General features: G+C 40.1%; 1 protein-coding gene across 1 annotated transcript; it reads left to right on the top strand.

The window, feature by feature from the left end:
* The first annotated feature begins 1635 nt into the window (after nucleotides 1–1635).
* sel1l (SEL1L adaptor subunit of SYVN1 ubiquitin ligase) lies at nucleotides 1636–12442 on the top strand. Its single transcript, XM_003440777.5, has 21 exons — nucleotides 1636–2195; nucleotides 2336–2373; nucleotides 2638–2827; nucleotides 4080–4247; nucleotides 5304–5409; nucleotides 5944–6106; nucleotides 6227–6280; nucleotides 6366–6425; nucleotides 6518–6599; nucleotides 6681–6835; nucleotides 7171–7227; nucleotides 7338–7406; nucleotides 7756–7833; nucleotides 7976–8038; nucleotides 8282–8369; nucleotides 8515–8663; nucleotides 8826–8991; nucleotides 9197–9271; nucleotides 10091–10263; nucleotides 10394–10522; nucleotides 10675–12442. The coding sequence occupies exons 1-21, from the start codon at nucleotides 2108–2110 to the stop codon at nucleotides 10939–10941; spliced, it is 2418 nt and encodes an 805-aa protein (XP_003440825.1). The 5' UTR covers nucleotides 1636–2107; the 3' UTR covers nucleotides 10942–12442.
* The last annotated feature ends 47 nt before the right edge of the window (nucleotides 12443–12489 follow it).

Below are 12489 nucleotides of genomic sequence, written 5' to 3'. Positions count from 1 at the left end.
CAAATACAAAGTGGTGTATAAACACACCGTAAGTGAAGAAGAAATACAGTGCATCATTGGAAGCTCCCAGCTGCCTACCTTTTGCAGGACATGTGGGACTAATAAAGGTTCATCTTATCTAACTAAGGGAAGGTCACCTGATCCAGCCCTAACTATATGCTTAATCAAAAAGAAAAGTTTTAAGCCTAATCTTAAAAGTAGAGATAGCGTCTGTCTGGGAGGTGGTTCCAAAATAGAGGAGTCTGAAAGCTGAAGGCTCTCCCTCCCATTCTACTTTCAAACAGAACAAGAAGTAAGCCACCAGTCTGAAAGCACAGAGGGTGATACGGTACTATGAGGTCTTTAAGATAAGATGGAGCCAGGTTATTCAAGACCTTGTATGTGAGGGGACAAATTTTTAATTCAATTCTGGATTTAACAGGGAGCCAGTGAAAAAAGTCAGTGTGTGAGAAATATGTTCTTTCTTTCTAATCCTTGTCAGTACTCTTGTAATGAATTACAATCCAGCCTAGAAGTAATGAACGCATAAACAAGTTTTTCAGCGTCACTTTGAGGAAGGATGTTATTTTTTTAAACTTGCATAATGGCAGTTGATATGTGATAAGAGTTTTAAACCACTACACTATGAACGAAATATTAAAGCACAAATACTGACCCAGTACTGACCCGCTAAAGTAACTAGCCAGTATTTATGACGCGTGTTCCAAAAACAGCAGTCGCAAAGTGATTTACAGAAAATAATCAAAGATAATAGAAAATTTAAAAGCAGGTTAAAAGAAAGCTAAAGTTGCGAGGGATTTAAGACACTGAAAAAAATTGCACAATTATTAAAATGGAGTAACGAGCAGCACAAACAGGACTGATCAGATTAAAAAAACATTGACATAACTAACAAGAAACAAGTAATACATTAATAAAAGACTTGATATTATCATATCACACAAAGCACTTCTTATTGAATACAAACAAAAGCCAGAAAATTGCTTTAGGTATCTAATGGCAAAGACCAAGCAAATGGACTGTAAAACGAGTGGTTACTGCTTTAACCACAATTTTTAAAGTTGCCCAGAGTAACAAAAGTAACAGGAATCAGTACTGACACTCTGCAAGAGCTACTCGAGCAACGTAGAGCCTGAAGTATATGGAATAACTATAGTTAGAGATTAAAAAAAGTTTTATTGACATAGCATGACCTATAGTAATATTAACTGTCCCTGATTTTCTTCTTCTTCCTTCTTCTTTCCCCGAGAGCAGTTTCTTTATTATTATTTTCCCCTTCGAGATGGATAATGTGTTTAAATAGAAAACATGGGATTACCCAGCAGTTTTTAAACATTCAATGCCATACTGTCCGGGTTTTCCCTTTTTATTGTAGTTACATTCAGGCTTGCACATATTCACCTTCAGCACTTCAAAATGCATATTTTTATGGCTGCAACTGAACTAATAGCATGTCCAAACAACACCCTCTACCTCCCAGATTATTATTATCTCCTTAAAGTGTTTTGGTGTCGTGGACAAGCCCCTAAACTGGAAACATAACTGTGTACGCATCCGATTCGCTGACATATCTTTGGCCCCTATTCATTGGCTACTGTCAATCTAGGCGCAATGTGATTGGTCGAATCACAAGAAAAGGAAGTGGCGATCAGTAGTGTGGGCTCAACGCTAAGTAGTATTTGGGTGGTGTATATCAAAGGGTAAAGCTACTGGCTTTCGTCCCTAAACGTGGATGTTTTGAAGTGTCAAGAGGTACTCGTCATCCAGTTTTTGGGCCGAGCAGTTGAATAGCGGGCATATATTATTAACGCTGTCTTGCTAGCCTTTGTTGCGGCTATGTAAAACTAGCTTGTTAGGTTTACGTCATTTCAGCAGGTGCTACTCTGCTAGCTTAGCTTCACATTGGGATCTATTAGCTTGCTAAACAGCTACAGTAGCTAAAATTAAACAAGCTGGCATCTAGAGGGAATACGGCTCAGACTAGTGTGTGACAGGGAGTTTACTTATGGTACTTCTCGTAGTGTGACCCGAGACTGCGACTGGATGTTTAGTAATAGAAATAGCAGTAGTCACAGCTAGCAGATTGTTAGCTTGTTCAATAACAACAATGGGCTATAAGAAGTGTTTGAAAACAGCAAGGAGACTTTATTTTTGGGGTATTCTCTTCATAGTGTTCATCAAAGGAGTAACAGCTGGTGAGTATGAAATGCCGGTGGTGTTGAAACACTCACTATACGCGTCTTAAAGTGTCAGAGCACCTGTTTTTGTCTGTTACATTTCTTTGACTGAATCAAAACAACACATCTCTCACTGCTGCAACATTAATGCTTTTTAGATGAGGAGCAACACCAGGACGAAGCACCAGAGTTAAAGGTGTGTCATGGGCTCTTTGGTGCATGGTTAATGCTGATCATAGACTCATTTGCAAGCTGGTCTCTTGGGAGTTGTATGTAACACACGATTTTGTATACGTGTTGCCGAGAAAAGTTAAAGTAAGAAGTCATTCAACTTAAAAAGAAATTGAATACACTGCTAAGTTTGCAAATGAGCCTCATGCAAAGGCATTGTTTTTTTTATACAGTGTAAGTTCCCTCCTTTAGTTAATCCTTTGTAATAACCTCCTGTTGATTTCTCCAGTCCTACCATGACCCAGACTCTGAAGAGGAAGATATTCGATTATCACCAGAAATTGTGGCAGGTACTTCTATGACCACTGATCACTCCCACTCTGAAGAGGAAACACAGCCCCCTTCGGAGGGTCTAGAAGGAGAGGAGAAGGAGGACCTACCTGACCCGCCGCCTCCTGTTGAGGAAAAACCTAAAGAGGGTAAGGTGTAAGATTAAAAATAATCCACACAGCAAAGGCTTGAAAAACAATCACAATTAGTTGATTGACTTTTGAGATGTCAAAGTTGTTAAATATTTCCTGATGTTTTTACTGTATTGATTATTAGAAAATTAGTTTTTAGCGTCTCTATTTCAGGTCACAAGCACAGGCTCTGCTTTTTCTGCCCATGGCTTAGGAAGAAGCTATGGTATACTTTGTTATTTGTGACAAAATGGCTTTTGAGTGCAGTGTTTGTTTTTTTTCCTTTCCTGCTAATACCAGTGATGGCTTTGATATTCTAATCCCCACTTTTTACACTAGAAAATGTTATCAGTTTTTAAAAGTGGTTGCATGTTAAGAGCCCTCTAGATGGCCCAAACATGCGGTCATGACAGCTGAATGTAGCTATTTTAATGGGTCATTGAGCTATTTGTTATCTGATTATAACAGTGTAAAGTGGTGGGATTTCAGATTGGGACTTGGAGCTTCAAATGTTATCGTTGATTGCTTTAAAGTGTTAAATGTTTTGTCAGAAGATAGTTCCCTATGCGTTCTTAAAATAAAGAGCCTAAGATGTTAGCATGCTACATGGAAGGAAAAGCTTATTGATATATTTTAACGATTTCTAGTCTGAACCTAAAAATTTTTTTTTTGTAGTAGTGCCTCGTAGTGGTGTTATCACCTGTCTCATGATCTCAGCATTGAAAACAAGCTATTTCGTATTATTTTACTTTGTAAGCTTTGTTTAGTGTTTAACATGTTAACCTGTTTTCACTTTGCCTGACTCTGAGCTAAGCTGCATGTGGTTTCAGGGTAGAGCCACATTTGATAAACGGTTAAACCCCCGTGAGACGCTGAACAGCTTCTCGCACCTGTGGCTCCTCTTGCAGTGCAGTTACATCATTTCACTTGGGGATTGTTTGCAATTACCCTGCTAGCTCATTGCATAGTTGTATTGCTGAACTTGTGTGAAGGAGATTTATTCAGATTAACGTAATTGCGTGTGTAAAGTTGCGAGAACTCTATGGTAATTGTTTCGACTCCTCTCTCTCTTTGCGATTTTTCCACACCAAAGTCGATGGTGGAGCAAAAACCAAAAGATTTAAGAACATAAAGAAAAGAAATATTTTTCAAATTCACCACTTAGACCTCAGGTCCATCAGTATTTTAGAGGAAAACAGTCAGAGTTTATTTGTTTTAAATCAAGTATCTATTTTATATCTTTTTTTTTTCTTTTTTTTTAAAAATACAGTTCCTGTGGTGAATGGAGGTACAGCCCATGGAGAGCCCTGCATATTCCCCTTCCTCTTCCAGGAGACAGAGTACATGGAGTGTACCACTGATGGGCGGGGGGATGGACGGCTATGGTGCGCCACGACCTACGACTATGACCAGGATAAGAAGTGGGGTTTCTGTGAGAGTGAGTTAAACACCTTAAAACCTTCACAAATGAAATACTATTGTGATTCATTTTAAAGCCAAAATGGAGTCACATTAGGGCGCTTTGGTATTAAATATATTGCATTGTACAGTACAGGTCCTGAGCCAGCCTTCATTTAATTATGTTCTGCTTCCAAGAAGCCAGACCTGCTTTTAATATTTAAAGTGATCTTGAGCAATAGTTCATCAGGCTTTCTGAAGGGCTTTCAAATGTTTTCTTTGGACTCTGCTGGTTTTTCACTCATTTTCAGTCCAGTTCAGATGAACCAGTTTGTCTACAGTAGATGAACAGCATCAGAAGGTCACGTCTTTAAGAAAAAAGGAAAGACCTAGTACAGGATTTAGCGATACATCAGCTGACCCCTCTATTATTCACCAGTGCCTCATCAGAAATGGTCTCAGTGGAAGGATGGAAGTCAAGGAGCTGTTCTTAAGGAAGAAATCAGTGGCAACAGATGTTTTGAGGAAGGGATATTGATAGAATGAAACAAAATGCAGAAAAAATACAAATAAGTTTTAAATATCCTTCAAGAAGCCTGGGGAACAATCCCAAAGACCACTGTAAGAAATAACAAGAAAGCTTCAAATAGGCCATACCAAAGATTGGAAACATGCAAACTGTGTTTTTGCCTTGTATGCTGTATTTCCATTATGTTTGCACATTTCAATAATAATATGTCCCATTTTCCTAGTAAAATATAAAGAAATGAGGGGTGACTCGAGACAATATCAGGAACACGACACTTAGAGGTTATTTATTTATTTTTAAATTTGGCTAAAGTTTGTTGAGATACTGGTGATCAAAGGTCACTGTGACTTTAAAAGTTTTTCCCCTAACACATGAATTCATGTGTTAAACTGTCACTGATCATTGTTTTTTCTTCTCAGTAACAGTCTTGGTAGAGCTAAACGACTACTGAAACCAGCCTGAAGATATTATTATGACTTCGTTTGCATAACTGCTACTGCTACCAACCTTTTGAAAACCTTTATTTCCTCTAAACAGTCTGATTGGCTTCTCCTCTCTTTCCCTCAGCGGAGGAGCAGGCACAGCAGAGGCTTCAGGCTGAGGAAACTGAGAAGCAGTATCAGACTGTCCTGCGTATGCTAAACTCCACCACCAGGAAGACTCAGAAAAAAGAGTGAGCTTACTTTTAGTTAATTTGTCTGGTTGTTGTCGGCCTAATTTTGACTCTTGAAGAAGAGTTTGTAGAAAGCATGTGGATTTGAAATCTTTTTTAGATGAAGCAGAAACAGAAGCTTTCCAGTTTTTGCCCACACTCTGTAATAAGATAAAAATCGGAAAAGGAACAAAAGTAAAGATGTTCTATTCAAATTGAAGATTTTGGCAAGGTTACATTTTTTTTTTTACCAATTTTCTTTTTATTTGTTTAAGTTAAAATGCATTTACCCACTACTGCCTTCTGGTCATGAATCTCTAAGACACTTTACCCTCAAACTTTTTATTTCACAGACAATATTTGATGTTATTTTACATGTCGATTGGGTTCAATGTCCATTTCCTGTGTGTTTTATTACCAGCCAGTGCTTGCGTGCCTTCCATTTGCACATCCTTATTTGCTTTAGCTGTCACACTACTGTTTGTCATGTACACATTATTTTTATGTGAACATGGATTCAACTTCGCCTGTGCCTACTCTGCTTATCTTTCTCAGATTATATGAAAAGCTGCTAAAAGTGGCAGAAAAAGGCCACCAGAAAGCCATGGAGAAGGTGGCGTATGCCATGCTGTTTGGAGATTACATGAACCAAAATGTTACCAAGGCCAGAGAAATGTTTGAGAAGCTTGCCATGGAGGGCTCACCTAAAGCTCAGATGGTAATGATCTCGCTCATAATTATACACGTCTCTTGAGAAAAGTGTTGGAAGCCTGTTTGCAGGTTATTTGTGCTGAGAGGAGCAACTCTGTGACACTCTGCTCTGTTTACTTTTCTTCAGGCTCTTGGATTTCTGTATGCAGCAGGGCTCGGAGTTAACTCAAGTCAAGCTAAGGTACATCTATGCTCTGTAGATTTGTCTTACAGTATATGGGTTTGTCAGTAGTTACTTATGTTCTGCCATGTTCTCTTTTTTTCAGGCCTTGGTTTACTACACCTTTGGTGCACTGGGTGGAAACCTGGTAGCTCATATGATTCTGGTAAGCTGATTTTTCTGTCAGTGAAGAAATGCTACAGTCATGCTATTTGTATACTTTAATAAAAATGACACTTCATTATATTGTTTTATTAGGGCTACAGATACTGGGGAGGGGTGGGTGTTCCCCAAAGCTGTGAGTCAGCACTAACGCATTATAGGCTTGTAGCAAATCAGGGTAAGTGTTTTGCATTACTATATTCTAGTGCAGTAATAGTTCTTGCTGGGCTAATAACACTCTTTCCTCTGCCAACTTTAGTGGCCAGCGATGTTTCCCTGACGGGGGGCTCGGCGGTGCAGAGGATCAGACTGCTCGATGAGGTGGAGAACCCAGGATCTACCAGCGGGATGTTGGAAGAAGACCTCATCCAGTACTACCAGTTTCTAGCGGAGAAAGGCGACGTCCAAGCTCAGGTAAACTGCCTTTTTGTGAAAGCTGCTGACTGTGGGGGGAATTAACAAAAACTACATGATATAGTCGCATGTCCACACATTTTTTTTATTATTATTATTTCTTTCTTTCTTTACCATTTTTGCTGTTTGTTATGGTCAGAAATAGGAAGTAGCTTGAATGGATGCGAGTAATTTACTTTATTGTATAAGAACAGAAATGTGGGTCAGACTTGGATTATGCATGCACGTTATGTAATGTCTAAATGTGAAAGGGCTACATAATGTGTCATTGCTGGGTAGTATCAGTCTGAAGGCTTGTAGTTTTTATTTGATTACTAATTGAATGTTTTACTTAGGTGGGCCTGGGTCAGCTGCACTTACATGGAGGACGTGGAGTAGAACAGAATCACCAGGTAACTTTGTCATAAATGTCGCTCACTGTATTTTATTTATTTGTATTGCTTATTTTGTGAGTTGTGAGTTTTCTCTGTCAAATACATTTATGCTGCTTTCTGTCCAACAGAGGGCGTACGATTACTTCAACCAGGCAGCCAATGCAGGGAACACACATGCCATGGCTTTTCTTGGAAAGGTGGGTGAGATGGAGGCTCACTCACTTCACTGTTATGTCACCTTTTTTTTTTTTTTTTTTTTTTTTTTAAAACAAACATTGTTTTTTCTTTCTTTTTATAAAATTTTCCAATCATCACCTTTTTCTTTTCTTTTCTTATAAGAGCAGTTTTTTTTCTTTTTTCTTTTTTGCTTTTATTGCAATCTTTTCCATTTATTGCATATTGTGTTGTGAGGACCTAACAGACAGTTTAGTTATAGAGACAGTTTAGAATAAAACCAGCTTGGCATTGATGTTTTCACAGAGGGCGCTGTATTTGTGTTTAAGGTATAAAATTTAGCTTTTATGTCTGTGACTCTCCGTTCCTCAGATGTATTCAGAAGGCAGTGAGTTTCTCCCTCAGAATAATGAGACAGCCTTGCAGTACTTCAAGAAGGCTTCTGACCTGGTAAGGATAACGCTGTAGACTAAACTGGGTAATTTATTCACTTTGAGCTTGCTCACACACTCACAGCTGAATTCTGTTACCCTTTCTTTAAATATTAACATGCAGTAATCGTTTTTACATATTCATTTACTTTTTTTTCCAGGGTAATCCGGTGGGACAGAGTGGGTTGGGGATGGCCTATCTTTATGGTAGAGGTGTGCCAGTGGTAAGATTATTATTATTATTATTATTATTATTATTATTTTTTTTTTTGATATCATATATTTTGATAGGATCTGTACATATAGATAAGATCTCACCTTCACTTTTAGGCACTTGGAGTTGAAATAAAATTTTATATAAACAATAAAGAAAAAACATTTTATATAACAGGCTTTTATTTTGATGGCAAGCTGTCAGTGTCTCTACTGCTGAAGCAGCTATTGAAAAGTTGTGTGTTTGTCTCCAGAACTACGAGCTGGCCCTCAAATACTTCCAGAAGGCAGCAGAGCAGGGCTGGGTGGATGGACAACTCCAGCTGGGCACCATGTATTACAGTGAGTTTTACAGCTCAGTGTGTCCTTCAGTGTCTCACTGCGTTCTTTCATAGTTTTCCTCTCGCCCGCTGTCTGTTTAGGAGTCCTCAGTCTTCTCTCTTCTTCACATAATAACATTTTTGTTCTTCTTACTCTTGTTCCCCAGATGGCATTGGCGTGAAGCGTGACTACAAGCAGGCTCTTAAATTCTTCAACCTGGCCTCACAGGCTGGGCACATCCTGGCCTTCTACAACTTGGCCCAGATGCATGCTACTGGTACTGGTGTGATGCGTTCCTGCCACACTGCTGTAGAGGTTAGTCCACCCTAAATCTGCTGCTTCTTTCACTGTTAAGAGATTGTCTCTCCAACTTGGTGTCTCCTCAAACATTTATCATTAACAGCAGTGGCTTTTATCTGCACTTCCAATACAAATTGGAAATGTGTATGACACTGTGTGTCTGTGTCCTGTTTGCAGCTTTTCAAGAATGTGTGCGAGCGTGGTCGCTGGTCAGAGCGCCTGATGACAGCCTACGGCAGCTTTAAGGAGGGTGACCTGGATGCTGCACTGGTTCAGTATCTGCTGCTGGCTGAGCAGGGCTACGAGGTGGCTCAGAGCAACGTGGCCTTCATTCTGGATCAGAGTAAGAAAAATCAAGACATTAGTATTTAACCATGGTAGCGCATGATTTTAGCAACTAATTTATGTGCACCGCTTGCAGTATTATAGCCATGTTTCAATGCTAGTGTCATGATCCTGCTACGCTCTTTACCTTTGTTAGAGAGAGTTTCAGGTCTCATTTTAAATCTTTTTATTTTTCATGTGTTTGTGTGAATTATGCCACACAGAAGGGGCAAGGATCTTCAGTGAGAATGAGACCTACCCTCGTGCATTGCTCCACTGGACAAGAGCTGCAGCACAAGGTGAGTTTAAACAAGCTCTGTCTCCTCGTCAGTGTGAGCGCCGGAGCAGTAGAGTCACAGTGCACTGCAAGTTTAGGGAAATGCTTTAGGGAGATGCGTCATGATGTTCAGCTTGGGAACATATTGCTCATTACACATTTCACTTGATGGAACTGTGATGCTGTGCAGACACTGGCTGTGAGCACAGCTGCAGCTGCTCTGCTTGGCTCTGCTGTGCTGTGTGAAACAGTTATTAGTCAAACTTTGGCTCCTTTTGTGGTTGAATTTGTGCTGCTGTGGATGTCTAACTCCTGCTAGCTGAGCACAGTTCTATTAGCAAAGAAAGTCTCATTGCGCTGTACAGAATTTGACCCCACTGTGGTTTTATCAGGTGTAACCAACGTGGTACCAAAACTCCACATCCCTTCAGAAATGGAGACATTTCACTACAATGCTCAGCTAGCACAACCGGCTCAATGTACAGCACACACACCACTGCACATAGTTTGTGTTGCACTTATTATTAACAAGCGTGTCACAGCCAACAACCTTAACAACAAAAGCCATGGCAACAGTGAGCATCACAGCTCCAGTGTGTCTCATGCATCCTCCATAGCTATGTATTATCTAAGTCCAGTGGAACAGGCTAATGCCAGAACAGCCATAGCTGCTGAGGGTGCACTGATTCTCTCTGGGGTCACCATAAATTATGATAATAGAGCTCAGCCTGGATAAGTGTGAAATACTGAGAGGTGAACACGAAGAAGGTTCACAGAAGATTTCTAGCCGTGACTGTTTGCATATAAAACCAAATCTTACACATGTAATTGTCCTGTTAAGGTTACACCGTGGCAAGGATAAAACTGGGAGACTATCATTTCTATGGCTACGGAACGGACGTGGACTACGAGACGGCTGTCATTCACTATAGGTTGGCATCTGAGCAGCAGCACAGTGCACAGGCCATGTTTAACTTGGGTTACATGCATGAAAAAGGCCTGGGTATCAAACAGGTGAGCAGGACTCACTAAACATCACCTGGCTCTCTACATGTCACAAATTTGCGCTTTGTCATTTAGCAAAGTCAGTGTGGTTGTTAACTTGATTTCTAATTCTGAATTTTTCCATGCTTTTTTGCTGCAGGACATCCACCTAGCCAAGCGGTTTTACGACATGGCTGCTGAGGCCAGTCCTGACGCCCAGGTTCCAGTTTTTCTGGCTCTGTGCAAACTAGGCCTGATTTACGCTCTGCAGTACCTGCAGGATCTTAATGTGAGTATTTCCTCCTGAATTCTCAAGCTGTCATGCTAACCGTATGGTTTTCAGTAACACAGTCTTGTACTTCAGATAGTTTCAGAGATTCTTCATTAGAAAGAAAAATTATGTTTCTTTTTCTTTTATGTTTCTTCTCCGGCTTCTCGCAGTTGAAGGAGCTGATTTCTCAGGTGGACCTGGACCAGCTGCTGGGCCCAGAGTGGGATCTCTACCTCATGACGGTCATCGCCCTACTGCTAGGCACAGTCATCGCCTACCGACAGCGCCAACACCAAATCATAGTGCCACCTCGCCCACCTGCCCCAGCGCCTCCTCCCAGACCGCCTCAGGAACAGCCACAGGCCCAGGCCGAGCCCCAGGCTCAGGAAGAAACACCAGAGCAGGGCCCGGCCCAGGAAGAAGAGGAGCAGCACTGAGAGGGAGCCAGACGGAGTGAGGGTGGTGAAAGATGGACAAGCAGCTCACTGCATGGAGCACCAGTAGCTGAATACCTGCTACTTTGAGCACCTCTCCCACTCTGCCTGTTCCCCTCCATGTGTGTTTTTTTTTCTTTCTTTTTTTTAAAGGCTTGATGATGGCTGCTGAACTGTTCAGTCTCAACTCTTTCTTCCTTTAAAATATGCTGGTCTTCTGCTGAAACCGACACATCGTGGGTGTTAGTGGACAACACTGCAGTAGAGAGAGTATTTGGACTTGGTACTTTTTGACTCAGGATACTGCCAGAAGTTCCCCCTGTGTCCTCAACATGGAATTAGTCTTGTGGTTGCCAGATCAAAAGCATTATGAACTCAACTGAGAAAATTACACTCGTTAGACAGCTTCATTCCCAATTTTGTTCAGTATTTAAAAGAAGTCTGCGTGGAAAATGTGAAGTAAAATCATTTTCATTTCTAGCGCTGGTCTACTTGGTAAAAGAAAGTCCTGATTCTCTGCATGTCTTCTCTGATCTCTTTGCAGACTTTGAGTTTAGCCTTTTTTCTTTTCTTTTTTTTCTTTTTTTTGAGCTAACTGATGAGTGAACAAATTTTACATTCCTTTATGCTTTGCAGTTTTGCATTCATTAGTTATTTTGGGTGACATGTTGTCAGATCAATAAGTGCTAAATATACTAAAACTATGCTGAGTCATCAGTAGAAGAACAAGAGTTTGGGAAGTACTCACTGACAGAAAAGCTGGGCTGTAAAGTAGGTGATGTTTGCTGATGCACACGGGGATTAAAATATATACAGAAACATCAAAGTTCATTTAAGAGCAAGTGAGAGGAATTTAAACTTTTTTGGAAGTTGTACACTACAATATGTGTACTTTTTTTTTTTTTTTTTTTTTTTTCCCCCCCCAACACTGTTCTTTGATTTAATTGTTGTTGCTGGTTTTGAAAGGCAGCTTAGTATTTTATTTTATTTTTTATCGTTATTTTTTTAATGCCAACTGTTATCTGGAGCAGCCTTAAAGATAGCAACAACTTAAACTTTGCGTTGTTTCTACAGTAGAGGAAGTGGATCACATTTTTTTCCCTTTTGTTTTGTTCTAAAACTTCAGCTGTCGTGACAATTTCCACCCCCTCACCAAACGTCCAAGTTGGAAATCTGCCTACACTTCTGAGATCAGACGGACATGAATCCGAGGCTGCATTGAAAAGCAAACAAAGCCACGGTTAGACCATGCAGCATTTCTGGAACCAAGATCTGAAATTTTGTTTTGTTTTTTCACTTCGTTTTTTTTCTCGTTTGTTCACTTCCACAATATGTACTAAAGTTAGTGTTTAACTGCCAATAGATATGCATGATTGAACCCCAGAAGGAGAGCGAAGTGTTGTTTGCAGGATGATAAGAAAGAAGTCCAAACTGTTTCCTGCTTTCACACATCGGCACCCACATAACTCACAATTGGTCTGAAATAAAACACTGGGCAAAGTTACAGAGAAGAATTTTCTTTTTTTTCTTCTTTTTTTTTTAAACCATTAA

Source organism: Oreochromis niloticus, linkage group LG15 (genome assembly GCF_001858045.2).
Source record: "Oreochromis niloticus isolate F11D_XX linkage group LG15, O_niloticus_UMD_NMBU, whole genome shotgun sequence".
Taxonomy (NCBI): Eukaryota; Metazoa; Chordata; class Actinopteri; order Cichliformes; family Cichlidae; genus Oreochromis; species Oreochromis niloticus.
This window is presented reverse-complemented; position numbering and strand designations above follow the sequence as displayed.

Bases quoted from the DNA above. Each gene is read 5' to 3' on its own strand.
- sel1l (XM_003440777.5), top strand. From the start codon at position 2,108: ATGGGCTATAAGAAGTGTTTGAAAACAGCAAGGAGACTTTATTTTTGG. The intron at 6,600-6,680 runs GTAAGTGTTTTG...TGCCAACTTTAG, and splicing joins TAGGCTTGTAGCAAATCAGG to TGGCCAGCGATGTTTCCCTG. The intron at 8,664-8,825 runs GTTAGTCCACCC...TCCTGTTTGCAG, and splicing joins CCTGCCACACTGCTGTAGAG to CTTTTCAAGAATGTGTGCGA.